Here is a 27470-nt window from a genome sequence, read left to right on the forward strand (position 1 = left end):
GGAAGTATTGTCAAGAAGTTTATTGAGATCCACACCCTGGAGAACATAATTGGCAGAGATAGGAAGCAAAAGATTTTAAAAACTTTAGAAAGAAAACTAGTGAGAGATGTTTCTAAAGACCCCAAAACAACAGCCAAGACACTAGTGAATGATTTAGCCAAGTCTGGGATTAATGTCTCAACAAAGACGGTCCCTAGAGCCCTGCACAGGAGTGGACTGAAAGGTTGTCGACCAAGAAAGACATCACTTTTAAAGAAGAGACATCTACAAGCTCGACTGACTTTTTCCTAGGACAACTTAGAGAAAAATAACAAATATATTTTGATCAGATGAGATGAGCACTTTGGCCATAGAGATGTTGCTTATGTTTGGAGGAAGGCAGAGGTGTTTGACCCAAAAAAAAAAAACACCATTCCCACAGGAAAACATGGTGGTGGGAGTATAATGCTGTGGGGATGTTTCAGTGCATTTGGAACTGGGAAACTCATCAAGGGTTGAAGGAAACATGAAAAAGGAAGACTACCAGAAGATTTTGAAAAACAACCTCAGACAGTCTTGGTTTGGGTCGACGTTTTGTATTCCAGCATGATAACGATCCAAAGCATACCTCACTTCTGGTAAAGAACTACTTCCAACAGAACAAATTGAAAGTCTTTGACTGGCCTGCACAAAGCCCAGACTTGAATCCAATAGAAAATATTTGGGGCACACTAAAATTTAGAGTTCATGCTAGAAGACCAACAAAGCTGAAAGAGCTTCGGAGATATGTTAAGGAAGAATTGGCTAACACTCTTTCCGACATGCTTGAAACTTGTTGAGTGCTACAATAAATGACTGATGACTGTTATCAAGCATAGGGGAAACACTATTGACTATTAACATTAGAGGGCTAATAATTTTGACCTTCAAGCTTTTTTTTTTTTTTGGATTATAATTGTTTCTATTTGCAATACAAACACTCAAAGCTTCCTGAATATACTGTTGTGTAATACATTTAAATATTTATACTATATACAATAAATATAAATATATAAAACTATATAAAAATAAATACAATTATATATAGTGCTCTGGTGCTTCATGGAGCATGACAGTATGATTGTTTTGTTTAAATCAGGCCAAGAACCCACTCTCGCCCCCTGCACACCAAATGAGTTTAAATGCTCAAATGGCCACTGTGTTCCTCTGCCTTACGTGTGCGACCACAATAACAACTGTGGAGACCTAACTGATGAGCTGGGCTGCAGTAAGCTAACAAATACCCTATTTCATCATTATTTTGCTTAAAATAGAACTCTAAAGTAACTGCATTAGATTTCGTCTGTCAGGTTGCTGATGAGCTAATCTTTTCAGATTTTGGCCATGATCGCAACTGTGATGAGAAGTTATGCAAGCATGAGTGTACAAACCTGAATGGCACTGGCTTCATCTGTTCTTGTCGTCCTGGCTATGCAGTAGATCCGGATAACACCTTTCTTTGCAACGGTACACAAAAATGCACATCTCGCATCTGATTGGAGAATATTTCTTTTGCTGAAAGAATGAATTTCAAAGTCTCTGAATATAATGTAACACTTAATGCATTTACATCTTATTCTTACTTCGGTTGGTGATTCATTTGACTCTAAGCCTATGTCTATTGTGCTCCCTACAGATATAGATGAGTGTTTAGAATATGGCACATGCCCACAAGCCTGCATGAACACTAAAGGAAGCTATCACTGTGATTGTGCCCAGGGCTACAGGAAAGCTGGCACAGGCAATCAGTGTGAGGCCGAAGGTAGGACAGAAATTTCAAAGTACAAAGTCAAGACATTTTGGAAATGTATATCATCCTAAATCATCTTTTTCTTAGGTCCTGGACCACTGCTTCTAATGCCAGAGAACATTCGCATTCGCCGATACAATCTTCAGACAGAGGAGTATCATGACTTCTTGCAGGAAGAGGAGCGCATTGTGGCACTGGACTACGACTGGGACCACAACAACACTGGATTTAGTATGCACTTAATGACAATCCTTCTGTGCTTCCAAAATTAAACCCATGGCACAAGTCCATTTCATACACACGCACAAAATTTTATTTTTATAAATTTTCTTTTGTAATTATGCAACCCAGACTCATTGGAAATAATTGCCCAGTGTTATTTTGTGCACTGCGAAATACATGGCTTTGGCAATGTCTGTTTACAAATCCACCAGAGGCCAATGTGTACATTTTTGAGAATCTCAAATACATGACTGGGATAAATTTTTCATGCATGCCATTTACATGCTTGTTCATGAAAAAAACATCTGGCTTGTGATTCATAATATATGATCCTTCGATCAAATGACCCACACACCCCCTTCTTATAAACCCAGCCAATAGTGTTTACAAACAAGAAGAGTGCATTGCAGCCTTGTACTTCTACAACAGTTTCACATTTGCTTTTTTTTTACCTGGTTTATGGAAAAATTCTTTGCAAGACCTTGCTGCTCAACATTCCAAGAGCAACACCTTACGAGGTGAGCTACCGAGCAAACTGACTGCTCTGGAAAAATTGTCTGTATGAAGATAAGCAAGTGAGGTAAATGTGTTCGATTACGAATCACATACACGGTTATGTCTTAAGTCGTTTAGTGGCTGTCAAACCGATGTCTACAAAGAAGGACCGTTATTCTAAACATGGAAGCAAATGGTCAGACTTTGAAGATTACCAAAACAAACAAAAAAAAGTCAGTGGATTAGATTGCATGAATACATTTTTCACCTAAAGAGTAACAATGTGCACTAGCAAAATAGCAAAGCATAGTGTTAGGTGGGTCCCTGGGACTACAGCTGAGAAATCCTGCTCTAATATATACAGTATAGTACACACTAATATATATATATATATATATATATATATATATATATATATATATATATATATATATATATATATATATATATATATATATATATATATATATATATATATATATTGACATGCTGACACAATTAATAATATAGGAATATAAACTTACTAAATTCACTTTGAATGATAAAATAATGAATAATGATTTATTTGTGCTCAATATGTGACTCCTCTGGTGTGTTTTAGGTGTGGTGTATTTTACAGTAGAAGGGAGGGGTGCATTGCCTGGTGCTATTAAAAGAGCTTTTCTGCCAGATGTGGATGATCATAATAATAACATTGCTGCAGCTGTGGAGCTGGATATAAAGTACATCACTAAGCCTTATGGAATTGCAGTGGACTGGGTTGGCAGGTAAAGCAATCACAATACATTTTAAATAATATTTGAAAAAATATTTGAAAAAATATTATATTATATTATAATATTATATTATTATAAAAATATTATGTAAAAAAAAACATAACTTACTTGAATAAAACTGAAAAATAATAAATAGGTTTGTTTTAATGAGTCAGTAATAGCTCATGAGACTTTATTATTCTTGTAGGAATTTGTATTGGGCTGATGCACAGCTGAAGCGTCTGGAAGTGGCCATGTTAGATGGGCGTTACAGGAAGCACCTGATTAAAACTGACCTGGAAGCACCTAATTCTGTGGCATTGAACCCTCGCTTGGGGTGAGATTTACTTGCTCTTACTGTCTGTTTAAAGGGATAGTTCACTCCAAAAAGAAAACAATCTGACATTATCTTCATGCCATTCTAAATCCATACAATTAAGCAATTAAATTTTCTCTGCAACGTACCTAAATCTCCAAAAGGAAGCAGATCGTAAATTAAAAAAAAAATGATCACCATGTATGTTGGAGCTGTACATTTAAATACCAATATTTTCACTTTTTGTCATGATGTGGTCCAGCATGCTTTACTGGATTGACAATGGAAACACACCTCGTATTGAATGCTCCTGGTTGGATGGTCAAGAGAGAAAGGTTCTGGTAAACAATGGTTTGGGATGGCCAACGGGCCTGTCGATTGACTTCACAAATGGTGACCGGATTTATTGGTCAGATGCAAAAGAGAGTCGCATTGAGTCCATCCTGCCAGACGGACAGAACAGAAAGACATCGATTTTCATAGGTAAGAGTTTGATGATTTACTCACTTAAAATATGAGTAGAAAACTTAAGTAGAAATTACTATTTATGAATCTACTTGTGAAAAAGAAGTGTGCTTTCTTGTATGGATTGTACACTTTTAAACTACCTGCCCTCATAAAGTCTTATATATATATATATATATATATATATATATATATATATATATATATATATATATATATATATATATATATATATATATATTAGGGATGTAACGGTATCAGAATTTCACGGTACGGTAATACCTCGGTATGAATGTCACGGTACGGTATTTATTGAATCATTTACAGGAAAAAACAAAACTTATGAAAATACTCCAAAAAAGTGCCAAAAGTGTCAATGACATACAAATTAGTCATCTATCTGTAAGCTTTGAAACAGGAACTTCAATTTTAATAACAAAAAATTATTAAACCATGTAAAAAAAAGGTTCAATTTAGTATTGTTGAAAACTCATCACAATCAACATTTAATCACACTCAGCCCACCTACCCAGATGAGAGCTCTGCTAGTCGGACTTCTCATCAAGCATCTCCCGCTGGATCTAATCTCACTATATTTATTAAACGGGATATTTCATTTATCTTGTTGTCTTTATCTAACGACATATTCCCTGACTTTGGGCATTGGAATCTATTACTTGTTCTCAGGTAACGTGTTTTGGCTGAGCGCAAAGATAAGTTAATGATTAATGTAACCACGTACATTCTGTATATTGACTGATCGCTTGCCTTTATTTCCTATAATGTATAAACTTATTGTATGTTACACTTTTAAAATGGCCATTATCGATTCTTAAAACTGATACTCAGCAAAAGAGAGGCTGTGTTTCGTATTTTCACTGAAATTGAAAGGAGGCAGTTGTTATCGGCTCCGTTTTGTTATAAATATCCACACAGTGAAGATGACGCTCATCTTATGCAGCACGGCGCCTCAACATGTCTGCTGTCTAAGTTGCTAATATTAAAATGAAAATAGGCAGTTCCTTAAATCATGTTTACATTTTATTGTTGAGAAAGTGAAACAACGAAGCCAGGGTGATGTGAATGAAGTTATAAAGTACACTGTTCCCTTTGAAGATTTACCCGTGTCCTCGGTATAGTCTGCTTTTCCATATCAAACTGAGAAGAAGAGACTGCAGCCTTGATCAAAACTTGCGAAGTCTGAACTTACACGGAAAGAATGCAGCACTGAACTGTGCGTGTTAGGCTACTTAATATTCAGGAAAAGCCCCAATCAGAGGCGAACGTCTGCAGCCCCGCCTCCGTTTTCAGACGTCTCCGTTTTCCATCATCCACAATGAGACGGAGCAGCAGCGTTTCAGAATGAAAACAACCTCTCCTGCGTTTTCGAAACGCTCCGTTTTCGGCGCTCGAGAACTCCGGCGTAGTGTGGACGGTTGGCGTAACCGTAGCAAAACTTATGTAAACGGGGCCTTAGAGTTTTCCAGCTCTTTTCATCCCCGCTTCTAGCAGCACACTCCATTTCCGCATTACTGGATCTGTAGCGACAACAGACCGCAAGGGATGATGGTCAAGCATGGGCTGATGGGAACAGTAGTTTTCGTTACCTCCCGTTCGCTTCAATCGCCTGAGCAAATTTTCTCAGAAGACCTATAGTTTTACCGAGTCATGCGACTTCGGTAATATCGAAAAAAATTAATATTGCGGTATGACGGTATTTACAATACCGTTACATCCCTAATATATATATATATATATATATATATATATATATATATATATATATATATATATATATATATATATATATATATATATATATATATAATAAATGTATTTGCAGATAGCATAATATTTAAAAAGCAGCATGATGGCTGCAAGTAAAATGTGAGGTAAAGATCTAATAGCGACAGAAAAGTCAATTCAAACAAAACTACATGAGCGAAAGACTACATGAGCCATCAAGATCACTAGAGGACAAAAAAATTACATTCAAAAACTGGACAATTAATTGAACTGTAATGGAAACAAAAATTCGAGGAACTAACCAAGGCATAGGTGAACACAATCAGTAACTGGGAAAACCAAATTACAATATGCTTAGAAACAAACAACATTATTACTTAAAACTTATTACTATTTGTGGGGACTAAACACAGTAAAAATACACACACTAGCAGTAAGCTGTATACTTTTAGTGATGTCAGTAAGTTATTAAAACAACGATTTAAAGAAGACTGTTGCTTTTTTGCTTGGTTGTGGATCATCCTTTAACATTCATTATGAACTGAACTGAACAAAACTTAATACAAGTACACTAGTATTCTGCATTACCATTATTCTGCCACCTGCTTGATTTATTCCCAGGTAGCAAAGAATTCTGGCCCAGATTTTGGATAAAGCTGGCACGGCAGGCATTCATTTTGCAATGGCATAAAGCATGTGGGCCAAACATGGGTCGAATTTAAGGGGGCAGGCATGACATGTGCCAAATGTTAAAAATTGATATGTGGGCCATGTACGTTTCTTGACCCACATTTAAAATACTTACAAATTATTTTTGAGAAAACGATTTGCGTCACAGTGGTGCAAAGGGTAGCACAATCACTTCACAGCAAGAAGGTTGCTGGTTCGAGCCCTGGCTTGGTCAGTTGGCATTTCTGTGTGGAGTTTGCATGTTTTCCCAGTGTTCGCATGGGTTTCATCCGGGTGTGCCGGTTTGCCCCACAGTTCAAAGACGTTTAAATGAATTGAATAAGCTAAAATGGCCATAGTGTATGTGTGTTAATGCTAGAGTGTAAAAGGTGTCTTTCCAGTGTTGGGTTGAAGCTGGAAGTGCAATTGCAGTGTAAAAAATATGCTGAATTTGTTAAAAGTTCATTCCTCTGTGACCCCTAAGACAAAAAGAAAATGAATGAATAAATGAATAAAAAAAAATGTTTAATACACAGAGTCATTTCCATCTTCCTGTTTGTATCTTCTACTGCCTTCATTATCCAGGAAGAGTCAGGGAACATAATTCATTCATTCATTTTCTTTTCAACTTAGTCCCTTTATTAATCTGGGGTTTCCACAGCAGAATGAGCCAATTTATCCAGCATATTTCTTTTTTTACGCAGCGGATGCCCTTCCAGCTGCAACCCATGTCTGGGAAACATCCATACACACATACATTCACACTCATTCACTAAGGACAATTTAGCCTACCCAATTAACCTTTAGTCAGGAAAAAATCAAGATTTAATTGTTTGAATTAATTAATCTAGTTTTTTTTTCTTTATATTGCAAAATAACTGAATTTAACGTACATTACATGTATTTTATTAATCAAAATTTTATTTTACAGTTTATACTAGCCATACTAACCATTACCATTATTAATACAACTGAAGCATCTCATGCTTTACGGGTTTATCATTTTCACAACAGTTGTGACACATCAGGTCTAGTTTCCAGACAATGACCAAACATGGGGTATATCTGGCCCAGTTATTGGTTATTAACTTGGCCAAGACTTGGTCCACATATGGTCCATATTTGGCCCTTGTCTGGAAGCCAGACTTGGTCCAGTAATGTATCGTAATTCATGGAGCATGTGGTGCAAGCAAAAGCTGATTGTGTGGACCAGAGAAATTTTGCTATGTGTGTTTATCTGACTTTTATTACTTTACTGTTCTTCCTTGTTAAGCAGATTTGGCACAATCTACATTGTAAAAAAAAACTTTATAGAAATAAAGGTGACTTGACCTGACGTTCAATTACTTTCATGTGTTGACTTGCATACTAACCTTTTTTTTTAACTGTCTTGTGTTTTTTGATGTTGTATTTAAATCAACATTTTAAATGTGATGAATAGTAATTTAACAAATATAATATCTTTTTTTTTTTTATCTTCTGGCGTGGCTAAAAGAAGCACCCTAATGTTCTTACATGTCGAAAAGCATTACTTTCATTTTATTATATTATTCAAAGTACCTTTACAAAATTGGAAAAGTATGCTCTTGTATTATTTCCAACAAGGAACATTTAAATATCTTACCCTGTTTCCTCACACTTAGATGTAAGAAACCCTTTCAGTGTGAATGTATTTGAAGACCATGTGTACTGGAGCACACAGGAAAAGGGTGAAGTGTTCAGACAGGACAAGTTTGGCAAAGGCACCAAAACCAGACTCCTTGTAACAGGACCTTGGCTCACCCAAATCAACATATACCAGCAGCAGAAATACAACTCTATAGCCCGTGAGTAACCTCAATAAAGTGAGATTTGCATGATGAGTTATATACAGTAAAACCCAATCAGTTTAAACTTTAGCTGGCTTTTATAATATGGTATAATATGGTATAATATGGCTGTGCTTATAAAATATGGTAGTTAGATTTAGCTTATTGCCACTAAAAGTGATATTCCAAATGTAGAGTGGGTTGAACATTGTATGATTTGTCTCTCCTCAATAGTGAAGAACCCTTGCAAGGGCACATGCAGTCACCTGTGTCTGCTGAGACCAGGAGGATACACCTGTGCCTGTCCAGAGGGCACCAGCTTCTTTCCTGGCAGCAGTACTGTATGTGACGCAGGTATATTTTATACTCGTTATCTGTCTTTATAGTTGTCTTAATGATGTGACCATAAACTAATTTACTGTAGCTTTTGAAACCAACAGTGCTGATGTCAGTCTCCAGGTTTTAGCAATAAAAGAGGTTATATATACCAGAAAAACACATACTTAAAAAAATTTGATGAAATAAACAATTTAAAAAATATTTGAATGAATTGATTTTTTTTTTTCAAATGATTCAAATGAACGGTTCAATGAGTCACTCATGAAGACTTTGTTTGTTTCATTACTTGGATGAATCGTTTTTCTTTTTTTTTCTTTTTACATATCTTAAATGATACAGTGACATACGCTTTTTTTAACAATTACTTGCAATTCATGTTTATATACAAACGTTAAACTACCTGACAAAAACCTGTCATCAATCTCAGTTGTAAGAGCAAAAAATAATAACTTGACTTCTAGCTGATCTTTTGGAATAGAGGCAGAAGATAGATTTTTCCGATGAATCATCAGTTGAACTGCATCCCAATCATCAAAAATTCTGCAGAAGAACTATTGGAACCCGCATGAACCCAAGATTCTCATAGAAATCAGTCAAGTTGGGTGAGGGAACAATCATGGTTTGGGGTTACATTCAGTATAAGATTGTGTGAGAGATCTGCAGAGTGGATGGCAACATCAACAGCCTGAGGTATCAAAATGTTCTGCCCATTACATTACAAACCATAGAAGAAAGCAAATTCTTCAGCTCCTTCTCATACTTCAGCCTCAACATCAAAGTTGCTGAAAGCAAAGTAGGTCAGAGTGCTCCAAGATTGGCCAGCCCAGTCACCAGACATAAACATTATTGAGCATGTCTGGGGTAAGATGAAGGAGGAGGCATTGGCGATGAATCTAAAGAATCTTAATGGACTATGGGAGTGCTGCAAGAACACTTTCTTTGCCTTTCCAGATGACTTTATTAATAAGTTATTTGAGCCATTGCAGAGATGTATGGATGCAGTCCTCCAAGCTCATGGGTGTCATGCACAATATAATTTTTTTTTTTCAATGCACCATGACTTTATATTCTATACTAGGGATGTAACAATATTGTAAATACTGTCATACCGCAATAGTAATTTTTTTAATATTACTGTAGGCGCATGACTCAATAAAACTATATTTCTGAGAAAAGTTTGCTTAGGCAAATGAAGCGAAGGGGAGGTAGCGGGAACTACAATTCCCATCAGCCTAATCGTAGCCATCATCCTTTGCCGTCTGTTGTTACTACAGATCTAGTAATGCGGAAATGGAGTGTGTTGCTAGTAGTGGGGAAGAAAAAGAGCTGGAAATGATCGAACCTAAAGTGAGTTTTAAATCGGATGTGTGGAAGGATTTCGTGCTTTCTAAAAAGATACGAAAAAGGGGAAAAGGTGACAGACAAAGAAAAAAACAGTATGCAGGCACTGCCAGACTGTGGTGAAATATAAGTCGGGGAATACGACTAATAACAGTCATGGGGACTGCAGAACACAGCACACTTGTTAGATTGATGCAGACATTGACTTGTATCGCAAAGAGACCTCTATCTCACTCATGGCTTGTCCTCTCAAGTGGTGGAAAGACAATGCACAACGTTACCCACTGCTGTCAACCTTGGCTAAATCATATCTCTCTGTCCCAGAAACCTCAGTCCCAAATGAGAGGGTTTTTTTCTGTTGCAGGGGACATGCCCAGAGATCCCAGCTTTAACCAGATTATAGTTATATGATAATTTTCCTTAAAAAACCCATCTCTATCTAAGTGAGTGAGTGATTAAATGTTGAATGTGATGAGTTTTCAACAATACTAAATTGAAACTTTTTTATATATGGTTTAATAGTTTTTTGTTATTAAAATTGAAAAATTGAAGTTCCTGTTTCGAAACTTACAGATAGATGGCAAATTTGTATGTCATTGATATGTTCAGTGCTAAGATAAATAAACACTTTTGGCACTGTTTTCTAGTCTTTTCATTAGTTTTGTTTTTCCTGTAAATTATTCAATAAATACCGCACCGTGCCATTCATACCGAGGTATTATCGTACCGTGAAATTCTGATACCGTTACATCCCTATTCTATACTGTACATTATTTCTGTTAAGTGACAACACTTTTATCTAATCAAAGTCAGACCATACTGTCCTAACTAAATAATTACAAATCAAGGCAAGATCATCTTTTATTGTTGTAAAATAAACCAAAGGATATTGTGTGTTTGTGCAGACTAAAGCGGTAATATAACTGATATATAATATATATATATATAACTGACAGTGGCAGCGTGAAGGCAGATCTGAATGTTGTGCTGGGGTTGTACTTGTCAAAGGTTTAATAGATATGGCTGATTCCTGTCATTTAGGAATAATCCAGCTGGTGTTGAATAAAGATTGCAATCTTTTATTGATTAGTCATAAATAGTCATAAATATCTACTTAGTTTGTCTGCGTGGCACATTTTTGTGTTCAGATATAAATATATCTGTTCACTCTTGTCTGTTTCTTTTTGTTTCTTTTTTTAATCAGGGATTGATCCTGAACCGACCATGCCCCCTCCATGCCAGTGCAAGAATGGTGGAACCTGTTATTTTGATGACAACAAGGCGCTCTGCATGTAAACTTGTGTTTAGATATTATGGATTTCAAAGTGTTTAAAGGGATAGTTCGCCCAAAAATAGAAATGTACTTTCTCTCAAGTGGTTCCAAACAATTAAGGGTGAAACACAAGTTATTTTTAAGAAAGCTGGAAGTACTTTCGACTTCCATAGCACTAAACTAAAATTATGGAAATTAGGTTTCAAATTTCCAGCTTTGTTCTCTTGTGTCCAACAGACGAAAAAGTCAAAGATGTTCAACACAAGTAAAGGTGGATTAAATGATGACAGAAATTTCATTTTTGGGTGAACTTTCTCTTTAAGGCATGGGTAAACTTATATATGTATTGTTATTAATTATGACTGTTAATAGGACTATGATAAATATGACTGTTAATTACCCCTTTCAGTTGCCCCTCTGAATGGAAAGGAGATTTCTGCGAGACAAGCGTTTATGGTGTAGTCACAACTTCAGGTACAAATTTATGGCAGTACATGATATCAGCCTTCACGTTATCATGCTATTCTCATGCAAACAAAAAGAACCACATGACCCATATTCCGTCTGTCCACAGTTGCGATTGCTCTTGGAGTTACAGCTGTTGTGGCTCTTTTCCTGGGCTGCCTGATATATTCTGCACATAAGAAGGAGAACATCAAAAACAGACTGAATAACATTAATCTGCCAGTTAATGTATCTAACTTTATGCCCACTTTCTGGTAGGGGTGAAAACATTATATTTCTGAACATCGTACATGTTTATTCCAATTAAATGCAGTTTCAGTATGTATCTCATTAACCTTTTTTTTTTTTTTTACATTTAGGCGTGGTAACTCTGAACGTTTTAGCAACTCACCTGAATCTGAGAATGACAGCAATAGCCTTCCCAAAGAGGTTTGTACTAAATGCATTTAAATAAATATGTACAGCTGGTTAGAATTATTAGCCCCCCTAAATTATTAGCTCTCCTGTTTATTTTATCTCCCAATTTCTGTTTAATGGAGAAAAAATTTTCTCGACCCAAAATAGTTTTATTTTCATAATGACAGTAAATAATATTTTACTAGATATTTTTCAAAACACTTCTAAACAGCTTAAAGGCTTAACTAGGTTAGGGTAACTATGCAAGTTATTGTATAACGATGGTTTGTTCTGTAGATCTGAAGAAAATTTACTTTAAAGGGCTAATAATTTTGACCTAAAAATGGGTTTTAAAAAAATAAAAACTGTTTTTATTCTAGCCGAAATAAAACAAATAAGACTTTTTCCTGAAAAAAAAATCAACTTTTGTAAGCTGTTTGGACAGAACTGTGTGTATGTATAGTGTGTCCACTCTCGTATTGGAGTAATGATTTTGAGGCCCACCGCAACATTACATAGGAGTGTGGTTTTCCCCACCCACTGAATTAATGGACAGACTCCATGTTTCTATAATAGCATGTACACACGTTCACAGAACATTTCTTTGCAAAAAAAAAAAAAAAAAAACTGTGATTAAAATATTTGTTATAACTCTGTGATTTTTAGTTAAGTTAAGTTAAGTTAAGACAGAGCATGTTTAAAATAAATACAGTAAAATCACTATGTAATTCTTGTCAGTAAACGCTAATTTGTGTACTGCAAACAGCATTTGTGTGAGACTCATCTTTTCATAAAAGCTTGAAAAAAATAAACATAGTATTTTTGACTAATGACCTATATGCTAGTCTGTCAGCTTCATCCTAGTCTGTCTCTGTCACTGTGCTGTTTATCTAGTATAATGTATAATACGTGGTGGGCGGGGAGAAGTATCTCAATTTAATTTAAAGCCACAGGCTACAAAAACAGCTATGGTATATTTGGACCTCAAAAATGGGCAGATTCTGGAGACTATAATAAATTATCTGATGGGTATTTTAAGCTGAAACTTTACAGACACATTCTGGAGACACCAAAGGCTTATCTTACATCTTGTAAAAGGGGTAAAATAGGTGCCCTTTAAATTAAATTAGATTAAGCTAAAATATTTTATTTCAAATAAATGATATTTTATTTTAATAAAAATAAAAATGTGCATGCATAAGAATAATTTCTGAAGAATCATGAATACTGGAGTAATGCTTACAAAACATTTAATAATAATAAAACTCATTTTATCATATGTTAATGAGAACTCATGAAATTAGTTATTTTAACAATATTGCTGTTTTAGTGTGTGTTTTTAAATTGCATTAGATTCAACAAAAGCTCAATCATTCATGTTTCAGATAAATACTGTTTAATTGAAATTAAAATTAAGCTCCAAATCAGCATACACTTCAAAAAATGGTGGGTTTCGCTTAATTCCTTCATGTTTTCCCAACACAAACTTAATTTATTTGTTTTCACAAAAAAATAAATAAATAACTACACGTTTAAAGGATTTAACATAAAACAATTAAGTTGTTCCCCATAAAATAATAACATTAAGAATTGTGTTGGCTCAACTTATTTTAAATAAGTAGTTTGAATAAGCAGCATAAGAATTTTTGAGTGTTCGTAAGAAATCCTGAACAATCAGGACACTGAATATTAGAATAATGATTGCTAAACAGTTTATTAATAACACATATATTTATTTATTTTTTTTTATCATATATTAAACAAAAAATCTGTTATTTTTATTTTAAATAGTGTTTGACAGTATTACTGTTTTCATTGGTTTGTGTACATCCATGATATTGAGAGAGTGGGTTTACAATTTTATTATGTGCTGCTTCTAACTTTTGGTCAATTTCAGGAATCCAGCACGTCAGTGGAAGTGGAGAAAATAGGAAGGAACTTTGAAAACCCAGCATACGCTGACGATACACAAAGCTGTCCTCCTGCCTCAACTGCTACAGCCACCTCAGTCATAAACGGACCTGCCAAAGTATGACCTCTGCTGGCAGAAAGAGTCTGCTGCATCTTATATAGTTATAATTTCCTCAGTGTTTGTGCAGATTTATGATGCTTCATGGCAATATAATTAGAGGCTTTACACAGTTTTTTCTAACACTTAAATCACTCTGGCTAGTCATGACACTGCCAAATATTTAATATTGATACATTCAGATATGTCTTGTTCAACTAGACGTTTGTGTAAACGATCATTTAAATGGGGACTGCATTAGTGAACTCATTTATAACCTTTTAGGCTCACTGTTCATTTCAACTGTCTGACTTTTAGGAGAGTGTTGAAAATCCGCTCTATGCTGCTGAGATAAGCGTTGTGACCCAGCCACATGATGCTGCAACCCCTGTCAAAGCAGATGCCACACCAATCAACACTGAGTCTCAAAAGGTTAGTCATGGTCACAGTAACCATATGATGCATGTTTTAATATGCTGGAAATGATGTAGCTTTGTTGAATTGTGTGATTGACTCATGACTAGGGCCAGAGAGAATCTGCGGACATTTTTTGCTATTTCTGTGCAGAATGTTGTAAAGAAATTAATCTGCGGATTAATGCGAAATGATTTTAGGAGTATCATAACTAAAAATCTAAAATATAAAGTAAAAAAATAATACGTTTTAACTTTTGTTTAATGTTTACAATGCAAATCTAATTGTATCCACTTATTTGGTAAACAAAGCAAGTCTCTCATATAATATATCTGCTAAAAGATAGAAAATATTACTTTACAAACTGTATTGTAAATAAATTATATGAACATATTCATCTTAGTCAATATTATTACTGAAATTTATTTACTGAATAAATATAAATTTACAGACATATACACAAGTTAATTAAAAGGCTCAATGAAGGGCCAAAAATCTGTGGAAATTTGTGGATTTCTGCACAAGAAGAATGAAATTATGCAAAAAGTCTAGTTATTCCACACTCAATTATTTATGGTTAATGATTATAGCATGACATGGGAAAAGTCAGCATTGTAAACAAGTCATTTAAAGTTGAAGTCAAAGTGATTAGGCCTCCTGTGAAATTTAAATTCTTGAAAAATCTCTCTGTTAAGCAACACTTGCAGAAATATTTTTCTTAAAATATATATTTTTTTAAAACACATTTTTTAAATATAATATTTTTATTAACTAATTTCTAATAACTTGTTTATTTTTTATTTTCCATGTTGGAAACACAACATTTTACTAGTTATTTGGCAAGTTACAAGTATTCAGCTTAAAGGTACTGTATGTTAGTTTTTATACGAATCGTGCCCATATCAGCTGAACAGACTCGGGGTGAAGTCTCTATTCTCCAGGAAGTAAGGCTGTCATGAGTGTGCGTCGGCTGCATGGATGAGCTCGCCTTTAATGTAAATGGCGCACATTGATTTCAGCCATGTATGTCCCCGGCGAGCTGAGACATGCGGCAAGAGCGAATACCCCCCATCCGGTTGATATACACCACCGCCGCCATGCTGTCCGTCCTGACCAGCACGTGCTGCTGCTCCAGCACCAGAAAAAAACGATGGAGAGCGAGGAACACTGCCAACAGCTCTAGGCGATTGATATGCCAATGCAACTGGGTTCCTTTCCACAGGCCCGCAGCTGCATGCCCACAACACACAGCTCCCCAGCCCCTGCTGGAAGCATCTGTTGAAACAACAACATGACTGGACACCTGTCCTATAGGCACTCCGGCCTGTATTACTGAGGGGTCGTTCCAAGGGCTGAGGGCGCGGCGGCACAGAGCAGTTACAGTGACTCGGTGTGGAGGTGACACCTTGTCTTTGTGCATAATTCATTGCTCCCGAGAGTGAGCTAAAATCAGCCAGTTGTTAAGATAATTAAGTATGCAGATGCCCGCGAGCCAAAGGGGCGCTAAGACACCCTCCGCGAGCTTGGTGAAGACCCGTGGAGACAGAAAGAGCACAAAGGGGAGGACTTTGTATTGCCAAGCTCGACTTTCAAACGCAAACCGCACAAACTGACAGTGGCGTGAAAGAATGGAGAATAGGCAGTGGCGTGAAAGAATGGAAGTACTCGTCCTTCAGGTCTGTCGCTGTAAACCAATCCTGAGTACGAACGCACCCGAGGATGCGCTTCTGCGTGAGCATTCGGAACGCCAGCTTGTGCAGACAGCGGTTCAAAACGCACAGATCAAGAATTGTCTGTGATCCACCGCTCTTTCTGGGCACAATGAAGTACGGGCTGTAAAACCCGCTCTCCATCTCGGCTGGAGGGACCAGCTTGACTGCATCCTTCGCCAGGAGGACAGCAATCTCCTCTCGCAAGACGGGGCGGACAGGGGACTGACCCTGGTGAAATACACAACCTTGAACTTTTGGGGCCAATTTGTGAAATGAATCGCGTAACCGAGTTAAATTGTGCGTATGAGCCACCACACTAACCAGGCAGCAGAGCACTCGCTATTGGACTCATCGCTACAATCACTGACGTACCACCAGTGGGACAGCATGGAGTGGGTGTGCTGATCCGGGAAGCGCTCTCACCTCGCACCCAAGCTCCGGAGGGGGGGCTCGAGGGAAGGGAGAAAGGAGACCGTCCTCCCAGAGCCTGTGAGCCACTGGCGAAACGCACAGAACCTGGGAGCTGGAAAGCATAGCGTCCCAGACTGGCAGAGTTCGGGCTGTCACATCCGGGGAAGTGGAAAAGTGCTCTTTCAATGATGTGTGCATGGCAGTGAAAAGTGCCGTTGGAAATGGGGCCTAGCCCTCCAGCGGGCAAAGAGCAAATTCCCTCCTCTCTGGATGAGGACGGTTCGTGGTTACTGAACTTAATGGCATCCTCGGCATGGGGGAGGGGGAGGGGGGTGCTCGACGCGCCCGCTTCACCAGAGGTGCGGGCGGGGGCGAGGCAGCTCTCGTAGGCGGGTGCCTTTGGCGAGGAGCAGCAGATATGGATGGCTCGGTGGGCGGAGCTGGCTTACGGTCCCGCCGAATGGTGACATCGCATCAGACTACTCTCTCAATTACTGGGTGAATTCACCGATGGTGTTGCCGAACAGGCCAGCCTGAGATATGGGGGAGTCAAGAAAGCAGACTTTGTCGACTTTGCGCATATCAGCCAGGTTTAGCCAGAGGTGGTGCTGCTGGACCACTAATGTGGATATCTTCCTCCCCAACGCACACGCAGCGGACTTAGTGGTTCAAAGAGCATAGTCGGTTGTGGTGGGGAGCTCATGAAGCAAGCTTGGGTCGGACCCATCCTCGTGCAGCTGGGCCAGTGCCTGCGCTTGGTAGTGCTGGTAGGTGGCCATAGCATGCAAAGCGGAAGCGGCCTGGCCGGCAGCCTTGTAAGCTCTGGCTCCGAGGGAGGCAGATAACCTACAGGCTTTGGACGGGTAATGTGGCGGACCCCGCCAAGAAGAGGCGCCACGCGGACAAAGATTGTTCGCAATGCTGCGCTCAACCTGAGGAATCGCCTCATACCCCCTGGCTGCTCCATCGTCAAGAGTGGTGAGGGTGGAGGGACACACAGCACAGGCCCTCCAAGACTGCGTGAGCCTACTGTGCACCTCCAGGAAGTAAGGGACGAGAGGGTTCAAATGCTTGGCCCTCTGGTCCTCTACGTAGCATCCATCTAGACGGCCGGCTGCGGAGCTGAGGGATAAACAATTTCCAACCCCAAGGCCGAAGCAGCCTGGAAAAGCACGGTTAACATATCCATTTCAGGATCCGTTTTGACAGCGCTCACCTGCCCGGAGGGGATCTGGATCCTCATAGGACAAAGAATGCCCACCCTTCGATGCAGCAGTGGACATCTGGTCCCCGGTGTCATCGAACGTAAGGGCTACCATCTGGTTAGACGGATCGCTTCTTCCGCTCAAAGCTTGGATGGAGTGCTTGGAGGAGCGTGAGGTCAGCGGGCCCGAAGGTGACAGATAATCTCCCACTGGAACCCTCAGGCCTTCCCGAGTCCCCGCTGCAGTGCAGGGGACAGATGGGGTGGTTGGGCTTTTTGCAAGGGCTAGCCGCGGTTAACCTGTGCAACAGACACGGCATCGCAATGAAGACATGAACTGCCCGCGAGCACCGGATTAACATGCTGGACCCCCAGACATGCAACGCAGTGCTTGTGCCCATCATCCGGGGACAGGAAACCGCATTCAGAAACGCACGGTCTGAGCGCCTTGCTGAAAAGAACGTGCTGCATGACTGTGTTGTTCTTTTAGTTTGCAACTTTATACGCACCGCTCTGGAGGACCGGACCCAAAGAACGCCAGGCAAGGGAGAAGCCCAGCTCGATCGTCTGCCACCGCATGTACACCCTCTGGACCGAGAGACCGCTCTTGTTCGCTCGAAACCACTGGACCACTGAAACTATTTAGCAGAAGGAACCCTCATCGACTCTCTCAGAAGGCTGTAGAAGTCTCTGAAGCGAAAAGGTTGCATCTTCTTGCTTTTGCTGTGCTTTTATGTCAAAATGATTGCAACAAGCATCATGTACGCAATCTGATGCTGCCAATTCATTAGGCATTTCATTGGCCCATTTACATACTCTTTCAGACGATTGGCTTTCTGAACAAAATCCCCATACGTGGATTAAATCCACTTATAGCATTGAAGTTCCCCATCCGAAGGGGAACTCATGTCTTCCATGACCACTTGAATCATTTATTCATTCATTTTCTTTTTGGTTTAGTCCCTTTATTAATCTTTATTATGGGGTGGCCACAGCGGAATGAACCGCCAACTTATTCAACATATGTATTACACAGCGGATGCCATTCCAGCTGCAACCCATCTCTGGGAAACATCCATTTACACTCAATTATACACATACACTACTGACAGTTTAGCTTATCCAATTCACCTCTGGACTGTGGGGGAAACCGAAGCACCTGGAGGAAACTCACACAAACATGAGGAGAACATGCAAACTCCAGACAGAAATGCCAACAGACCCAGCCGAGGCTCGAGGCTCGGCGTTTGTGCCACCGTGCTGCCCCCGCTTGAATTTATCATAAAAAAAAATTAAATGTAAAAAAAAACTTCCCCTTGCTCTCTTTCCTCTAGCTCTTTTTCTCTAAGCTGTGTAAGTAGCACTCCCTCTGTGTATAACTGCATGCTTGCATATGATAATCTTTATGTTGAGTCGTTTATGCCTTCCTCATTTTTAAGAAGCTTTGGATAAAAGCAACTGATGAATAACAAAATTTAAATGTAAATACAATTTAAAGGAATTTATTTTATTATTTAATACAATTTGCTGTATATAATTACATTATATACATACACTTACTGGCCCCTTTATTAGGTACACCTTATTAGTACCGGCTTGGACCCCCTTTTGCCTTCAGAACTGCCTTAATCCTACGTGTCATATAATCAACAAGGTACTGGAAATATTCCTCTGAGATTTTAATTCATATTGACATAATGGCTTCACGCAGTTGCTGCAGATTTGTCGGCTGCACATCCATGATGCGAATTTCCCGTTCCACCACATCCCAAAGGTGCTCTATTGGACTGAAGCCATTTGAGAACAGTGAACTCAATGTCATGTTTAAGAAACCAGTCTGAGATGATTCACTCTTTATGACGTTGCATGTTATCCAGCTGGAAGTAGCCATCAGACGTCAGGTACACAGTCCATCGTCATAAAGGGATGGACATGGTCAGCAACAATACTCAGGTAGGCTGCGACGTTGACACAATGCTTAGTTGCTACTAATGGCCCATTAGTGCCAAGAAAATATCCCCCATACCATTACACCACTACCACCACCAGCCTGTTCCTGTGATTCAAGGCAGCATAGATTCATGCTTTCATGTTGTCGACACCAAATTCTGATCCTATTATCCAAATTTCGCAACAGAAATCTAGACTCATCAGACCAGGCAACATTTTTTCAATCTTCTATTGTCCAGTTTTGATGAGCCTGTGTGAATTGTAGCCTCAGTTTCCTGTTCTAAGCTGACAGGAGTGGCACCCGGTGTGGTCTGCCTCAAGGTTCGATGTGTTGTGCATTCAGAGATGCTCTTCTGCATACCTCGGTTGTCACAAGAGGTTATTTGAGTTACTATTGCCTTTCTATTAGCTCGAACCAGTCTGGCCATTCTCCTCTGATCTCTGGCATTAACAAGGCATTTGTGCTCACAGAACTGCCACTCATTGAATATTTTCCCTTTTTCGGACCATTCTTTCTTAGACCCTAGAGATGGTTGTGCGTGAAAATCCTAGTAAAATTCGTGAAAATTCACAGACCAGCCTGACAGTCACCAAACATCATGCCATGTTCAAAGTCACTTAAATCACCTTTCTTCCCCATTCTGATGATCGGTTTGAACTGAAGCAGATCGTCTTGATCATGTCTACATGCCTAAATGCATTGAGTTGGAGCCATGTGATTGGCTGTTTAGAAATTTGCATTAACGGGCAGTTGGACAGGTGTATCGTAGTGGCCGGTGAGTGTATTAATAGTAAGTTTTACTTATGTACTTTTTGAAAGGTCACCTGCAGGGAAGTGATAAAAAGAACTTTTTTTCATCAAGGCCTTATATTTGCCTCGGTTTTATCACAGCACTTTTTAACTAGCTGTATGATTTCTTTGCTTCTTCTTTTTTTACTCTACTAAGGTATCAAATACCTTAAAATGTGTGAGAGGATTTAGGAAATACCCAAAATTGATACACTTCAATTACATCTCTCTGACAAAACACAGCTACAGTTTTTCTACTTACAAATGTGCATTTCATGTCAGAATGTCTGTCTTTGTTTTGGTCTGATCCCACCACCTGCCAATTTACCAACAGCGGATTGCCAGTAGATTAGATTACACAATCTGGATTGCCAGTTGGTGGAAAACACGGCATACATAATGCAGCTGACAGCAAACAAACTGGGTCAGAGATCAAAGCTCTATGACCAGAAATATAATAAAAATGAAAACATATTAGAGATGCATTCAAGAGACGGAGACAGCTTAAAGCCCACTGTGGACAGCTGCTTGTGTACAACCACTAACTCTCAGTATTGCATAATGCACCTTTAATAGAAATATGAAATGAAGAAAGCTAAATCAATTAACACTTTTAATTTGTAATTTGGGTGGGATATCCTGATGTGTGAGCCAACAACAATGAGAAACATTTACTGTTCTATTTATTCTAGGTGACTGAAGCTCATTGAGCCATTGAATTAGTCACTCAGTCAATTTATTTAAAACTCAAATTTAGTTAACACAGTGGGGGATTTAGGCATGGCAATATGGGAAATCACACATACAACCATATCATTTTTATAGTCATTTATTAATTTGTTTAATTTAACCTCATTTAAAGAGACTGGTGGACACAACGTTTTTAGCACGTCTATTCTTGGTTAAATTTTGAAGACCGCTAATCGGAGATCATTCTAAATACTCAGCTGTGGCCTGTATTCATTTTTAGTGTATTTGATTGCCATGAAGTTGTTAGAAAGTTTAACCTGGTGCTATAAAATCAATCTGCCTCAGCTGACGCTATTGCTGTGTTGTTAATCTAATGTTAAAGGCTGGTGGCTTTTCATTTACATGTTGTTGGTTTTATATTGAAAACTACTATTTTTATATTCTGTGTGTTATGGCTAAAATTTTGTAATTCTAATAGTCTAATAAAATTGATTTAATTTTTGGAAATCACCAAGCAACACCCTGTCATTGTTCCACCACTCCCACTTTGGGTCTACTGGCCTAGAGCACCAGTTCAACTTGCTCCAGCTCTGATTCAGAAACAAAATGCCACTGTGTAGATTTGGAACTATTTTCATTGAGAAACAGAGCAGCACTCTGCTTAAAAGAAGCATCATTTATTAATAAACACTGTGGGATCATTAACAATGTTGTTTTCCATTATTGCAGAGTGCCTTATTACATTTGAAATTGAATATATTGCACTGTAAAACCCATCAGTCAACTTTATCAAATGAAACGAGGGTGGTTAACTCAAAGTTGACTGAAAATTAATTCTACTTATTTAAAAAGAGTTTTGAACTTAGTGTTGAAGGTGATAAGTTAATTAAAAACCTCATTACTTCAATTTAAATGGAGTAAGTTCACTTTACTCATATACAGTAGATTAGTTTTTTTTAACTCAAATAGTTTGTTGCAATCGGTTTCTTCAAACAGTTCAAACAGTTCAAACTTTCTTCATAAGAAAGAGTTGACTTAACTAATTGGGTTTTACAGTACTCAGTTAGTTTGAGTTCTCTTCATTTATCTGTGCTCAAATTGCTTTGTTCACTCAAATGAATTAAGTTCACAGTATTTATTAGGATTAGTTTATTACTCAAATGGTTTGAATCACCTTAACCTTTTGGGTTTTATAGTGTGACATTTAATAATAACAGTGTTTAAAATCTTAAAAGTGTATGATAGTGGATAATAATAAATCATGTATTGGGTATGAAGATGGTGTCTGTGGATATTGTTCTCTAGATGGTAGTCAAATTAACATGTATTTATTAACATATATTACAAAACACAATCATGTAAGTTTCTAATTTATGTATACTTGGCATGCTGCAGTAGTTTACTGTGCTTGTGCAGTATCGTACAATAGAGATCTGCATGGGAATATTTTGAATTTTGAATCCCGCTCCCGCCAGGTTGTAGCACAGACCCGAACGCTCTCGCTTATATTTAGCATTTATTGTCCCTTTGCCCGACCCACCCCGTTTTCTACCCTCCGCACCTGATCCCGCTAAAGAGCAGGGGGAGAACAAAATCGAAATCCACCCAGCTTTACAGAGTCCAGACAGCCTATAACAAGCTGTCTGTATAAACACACAAACACACACAAGCAGCAAGCACACACACAGGCAAAGCTCTCTCTCTCTCTCATTTGCGCACACACACACACACACACACACACACACACACACAGCAATGAACAAACAAGCTAAACACAGCATCGCGCTGTTTCAGTCACACACATAACGTTACATACGCGTGCTCGCTCGCTCGGGAGTTGGGAGCGATATTGCTAGACGGCCCGCTCCTGTCCCAAATTGAACCTGTTACCGACTGCTCCCGCACTTTATTCAGAAATTTATTCCCGCACCACAGAAATCTGGTCGGGTCAGCCGCAAGATTGCAGACCTCTACCGTTCAAATCCACAAATTTTCACTGATCAAATGTAAGGTAGTTTGATTGGCTACAAAACAAACGTTCGAGGTTACTAAAGTAACCCTTCGTTCCCCGAGGAGGGGAACGGAAGCACTATAAGTGGATTTGATTGTAAAATCCACGCATTGGGAGGTTCGGTTCAGAAGCTACTCGTCTGAAAGAGTATTGAACGGGCCAATTAAGAATGAATTGGCAGCGCAAGCCTGCGCAGGTGAGCGGCATAAGCAATCAACTGAGTATATAAGCTTACCTGGCGCCAGCAGACGCTATCCTTTTTAAGCTGAAGAGACTTTCAACAGCTAAGGGACAGCCATTATGGCGACGGAGTATAGTGCTTCCGTTCCCCTCCTCGGGGAACGAAGGGTTACTTTAGTAACCTCGAACGTTCCCCTTCGGGGGGAACTTCAGCACTATAAGTGGATTTGATTGTAAAATCCACGCATTGGGAGCCCATTGAAAGCGCCATAATGACTGCACCTTACCAACACCCCCGATGAGGAGATAGTCAAGCAAGCGTGACGCACCCACATCATGGGGGGCGCGGTCCTCCAACGTGTCCCTGGCCCTAATTTATCCTACTTCAACAGAAGTTTTACGGATTTATATATATTTTTTGGGAAGTCGTGAGCATCTAGATAATTCTAGGAAAATACGACAGTACGTTGGGAAGCGTGCAATCCCGATAGGGAGGACGCTGCGGAGGCCATCCGTTACCCAAGGGGGGATAGATGGCAGAATTTACATATGGACTAGCCCTAAAAAGGGGGAGTACGCATAGCAAAAGAGTGGTTAGCGGGGAGGGAAGACACGGGTCCGCCCAGGGGGGGGACTTAACCGTGGCGGAATAAGCATATGGGATCGCCTAGTGGGGATCACGCATAGCAGGCACCTTTACCCAAAACGCGGGCTGACCAGCGGGCAGACCTACAACGTAGTGGGCCAGCAAGTGACTCCTCCGCTGAGTCAGTGCTGGGGGCCACGGAGGAATCTGCAGGGCTCACCTGACGGGGAACTTTACTGACAGATAAAAAGGCGCACGTATCTCCGTGTTAGGGAAAATGGCGCAGCAAGCGTGTTTCAACACCCTACCGAATTGTTTCCTCAATCACCAAGGGTTACCTAATACCCTTGAGGAAACCGGCTCCACTCGCAGATTGTAAAACCTTGCAAATGTGTTGGGTGTCACCCAGCCCGCAGCTCTACAGATGTCTGTTAGAGCGGCGCCGCGTGCGCGCGCTCGAGAGGATGCGAAGCTCCAAGTGGAGTGCGCACGCGCTCTCGGGGGACGCGGCTCATCTCGGCTCTGATAGTGAAAGAAAGGCATCCACAATCTAGTGGGAACTTATTTCGGTACGGCACTTCCCTGCTGCCGACCGCTATAACAGACGAAGAGCTGCTCAGATGATCTAAACTCTGAGTGCGGTCCGGATAATACGCAAAACGCGAACTGGACAATAAAGAAGGGCTGGGTCTGCCTCCTCCGAGGGCAGCGCTTGCAGGCTCACTACCTCGTATTAAAACGGAGTGGTAGGAACCTTGGGCACATATCGCGGGCGGGGTCTCAGGACGTGAGAGAAGCCAGCCCAATTACAGGCACGAGTCACTGACCGAAAAATGCCTCCGGGTCCCCGACCCTCTAATCGATATCAACGCGACCAGCAGAGTTGTCTTCAGGGACAGAAAGATACTGAGTCGAGGATCGAAGGGATCTGACGCAGCTTGTGTAGCGAGGGCGAGATCCTAAGAGGGCATGAGAGGGGGCGGGGTGGATTAATTCGCTTAACGCCCCTGAGGAACCGGATGATGAGGTTATGCGTTCCCACGGTGCTGCCAGCCACCGCGTTATGAGAGCGGAGATGGCAGCCACGTAACCTTGAGTGTGGAGGGCGACAGCCTGCTCTCCAACTTCTCTCGGCCTAAAGAAAGCACAACGCTGATCTGGCAAATTACGGGGGTCTTCTCAGCGAGAGACACACCATTCAGTGAACACCCCAGCACTGAATAGTCAGGGCATAGGCGCGCTCGGGGAGGGGGCTCTAGCCCGAGTGACGGTATTAGCCACCGCAATCGGAGGTTACCTAAGTCTTTCTCGCGTCTAAAAATCTCTTCAAAGATCGGCGAGGGTGCCAGGTGGTGCCCTGTCCCTGAGAGAGTAGGTGCTCTCTCGAAGGGACTGCCAGGGGAGGGCTATCGCTATGGCGTGCAGCGATTTCAGCCGCGGATGACTCCAGAGGAGCAGACGGCGGGCGAGCTGAGACATGCGGCGAGAGCGCATACCCCCTATACGGCTGATATACGCCACCGCCGCCGTACTGTCCGTCCTGACCAGCACGTGTTGCCGCTCCAGCACCGGAAAAAAACAGTGGAGAGCGAGGAACACTGCCAACAGCTCCAGGCGATATGCCAATGCAACTGGGTACCTTTCCACAGGTCCGCAGCCGCATACCCGCAACGCACAGCCCCCCAGCCCGTGTTGGAAGCGTCTGCTGAAACGACAACAAGACTGGACGCCTGTTCTAGAGACACCCAGGCCTGTAGGAACGAGGGGTTGCTCCAAGGGCTGAGGGCGCGGCGACACAGCGCAGTAACAGAGACTCGGTGTGCGCGCGCGTGCCATGCGCGTCTGGGGACTCGATCGTGATCAGCCAGTGCTGAAGTGGTCTCATATAGAATAATCCGAGCGGCATGAAGCGGCTGCGGATGCCATATGCCCCAGGAGCCTCTGAAATAGTTTCAGTGGGACCACTGTTTTACGGTCGAGCTCTCTCAGACAGTACAGCATCAGCTGAGCGCGCTCTCCGGAGAGGCGCGCTGCCATGGTGACCGAGTCCAACTCCAGCCCGAGAGAAGAGATCCTCTGCACGGGAGCGAGTTTGCTCTTTTCTCGGTTGACCTGAAACCCCCACAGGTGGAAGTGCCAGAGCACTTTGTCTCTGTGCATAATCAACTGCTCCGAGAGAGGGCAAAAATCAGCCAGTCGTAAAGAAATCGAGTATGCAGATGCCCGCGAGCCGAAGGGGCGCTGAGGCACCCTCCGCGGGCTTGGTGAGGACCCGCGGAGACAGAGAGAGCCCGAAGGGGAGGGCTTTGTATTGCCAAGCTCGACCTTCAAACGCAAACCGCAGAAACTGTCGGTGGCGAGGAAGAGTGGAGACATGGAAATACGCGTCCATCAGGTCTAATGCTGCAGACCAACCCAGAGGACGAACGCACCGGAGGATGCGCTTCTGCGTGAGCATTCTGAACGGCAGCTTGTGCAGGCAGCGGTTCAAAACGCGCAGATCTAGGATTGGCCGTGACCCACCGCTCTTTTTGGGCACGATGAAGCGTGGGCTGTAAAACCCGCTCTCCATCTCGGCTGGAGGAAGCGGCTCGATTGCATCCTTCGCCAGGAGGACAGCAATCTCCTCTCGCAAGACAGGGGCGGACAGGGGGCTGACCCTGGTGAATACACACCCGTGACTTGGGGGGCCGTTTCGCGAACTGAATCGCATAGCCGAGTCTGATTGTGCGTATGAGCCACCGCGAAGAGCTGGCCCGCGCTAACCAGGCAGGCAGAGCTCTCGCTAATGGACTCATCGCTACAATCGCTGATGTACCAGCAGTGGGGCAGCGCGGAGTGGGTGTGCTGATCCGGGAAGCTCGCGGGTCCCACGGAAAAGCTGGAGGTGAGATATTTGCTCTCACTCCAAACCCGAGCTCCGGAGGGGAGGCTCGAGGGGTGGGAGAAAGGAGACCGTCCTCCCAGCGCTCGTGAGCCACTGGCGAAACGCACCGAATCTGCAAGCTAGAAAGCATAGCGTCCCAGACTGGCAGATTTCGGGCTGTCACATCTGGGGAAGTGAAAAGTGCCCTTTCATAATGTTTTCATGGCAGTAAAAAGTGCCGTTGGAAATGGGGCCCCGCCCTCCAGCGGGGAAAGAGCAAGTTCCCTCTTCTCCAGATGGCCTGTCCCAGGGGCGCTTCGCGGTCCGTTGCCGGACTTAGCGGCGTTCTGGGCAGGGGGGCTGCCTGCTTCCGAGGTGCCCGACGCGCTCGCTTCGCCGGAGGCGTGTGCGGGGGCGGAGCAGCTCTCGTAGGCGGGCGCCTTCGGCGAGGAGCAGGTATGAATGGCACGGCGGGCGGAGCGGGCTACGGACCGCCGATAAGACATCACCCACCAACTGCTCTCTTACCGCCTTGAATTCCTGGGTGAATTCACAGACAGTGTCGCCGAACCTGGCTGGGGATATGGGGA

General features: G+C 41.3%; 1 protein-coding gene across 1 annotated transcript in view; it reads left to right on the plus strand.

Moving 5' to 3' along the window:
* Positions 1-27470, plus strand: part of lrp2b (low density lipoprotein receptor-related protein 2b) — a 100241-nt gene that overhangs the window by 64201 nt on the left and 8570 nt on the right. Inside the window, exons 63-77 of the mRNA XM_087276033.1 lie at positions 1118-1246; positions 1354-1485; positions 1655-1780; positions 1856-1999; positions 3087-3252; positions 3449-3577; positions 3819-4039; positions 8080-8262; positions 8479-8598; positions 11129-11216; positions 11607-11671; positions 11772-11916; positions 12022-12091; positions 13956-14087; positions 14385-14498. Coding sequence (XP_087132159.1) covers positions 1118-1246; positions 1354-1485; positions 1655-1780; positions 1856-1999; positions 3087-3252; positions 3449-3577; positions 3819-4039; positions 8080-8262; positions 8479-8598; positions 11129-11216; positions 11607-11671; positions 11772-11916; positions 12022-12091; positions 13956-14087; positions 14385-14498 — 1964 coding nt within the window. The remainder of the gene's footprint in view (positions 1-1117; positions 1247-1353; positions 1486-1654; positions 1781-1855; positions 2000-3086; positions 3253-3448; positions 3578-3818; positions 4040-8079; positions 8263-8478; positions 8599-11128; positions 11217-11606; positions 11672-11771; positions 11917-12021; positions 12092-13955; positions 14088-14384; positions 14499-27470) is intronic.

Source organism: Danio rerio, chromosome 12 (genome assembly GCF_052040795.2).
Source record: "Danio rerio strain M-AB ecotype USA chromosome 12, GRCz13ab, whole genome shotgun sequence".
NCBI classification, from domain to species: Eukaryota; Metazoa; Chordata; class Actinopteri; order Cypriniformes; family Danionidae; genus Danio; species Danio rerio.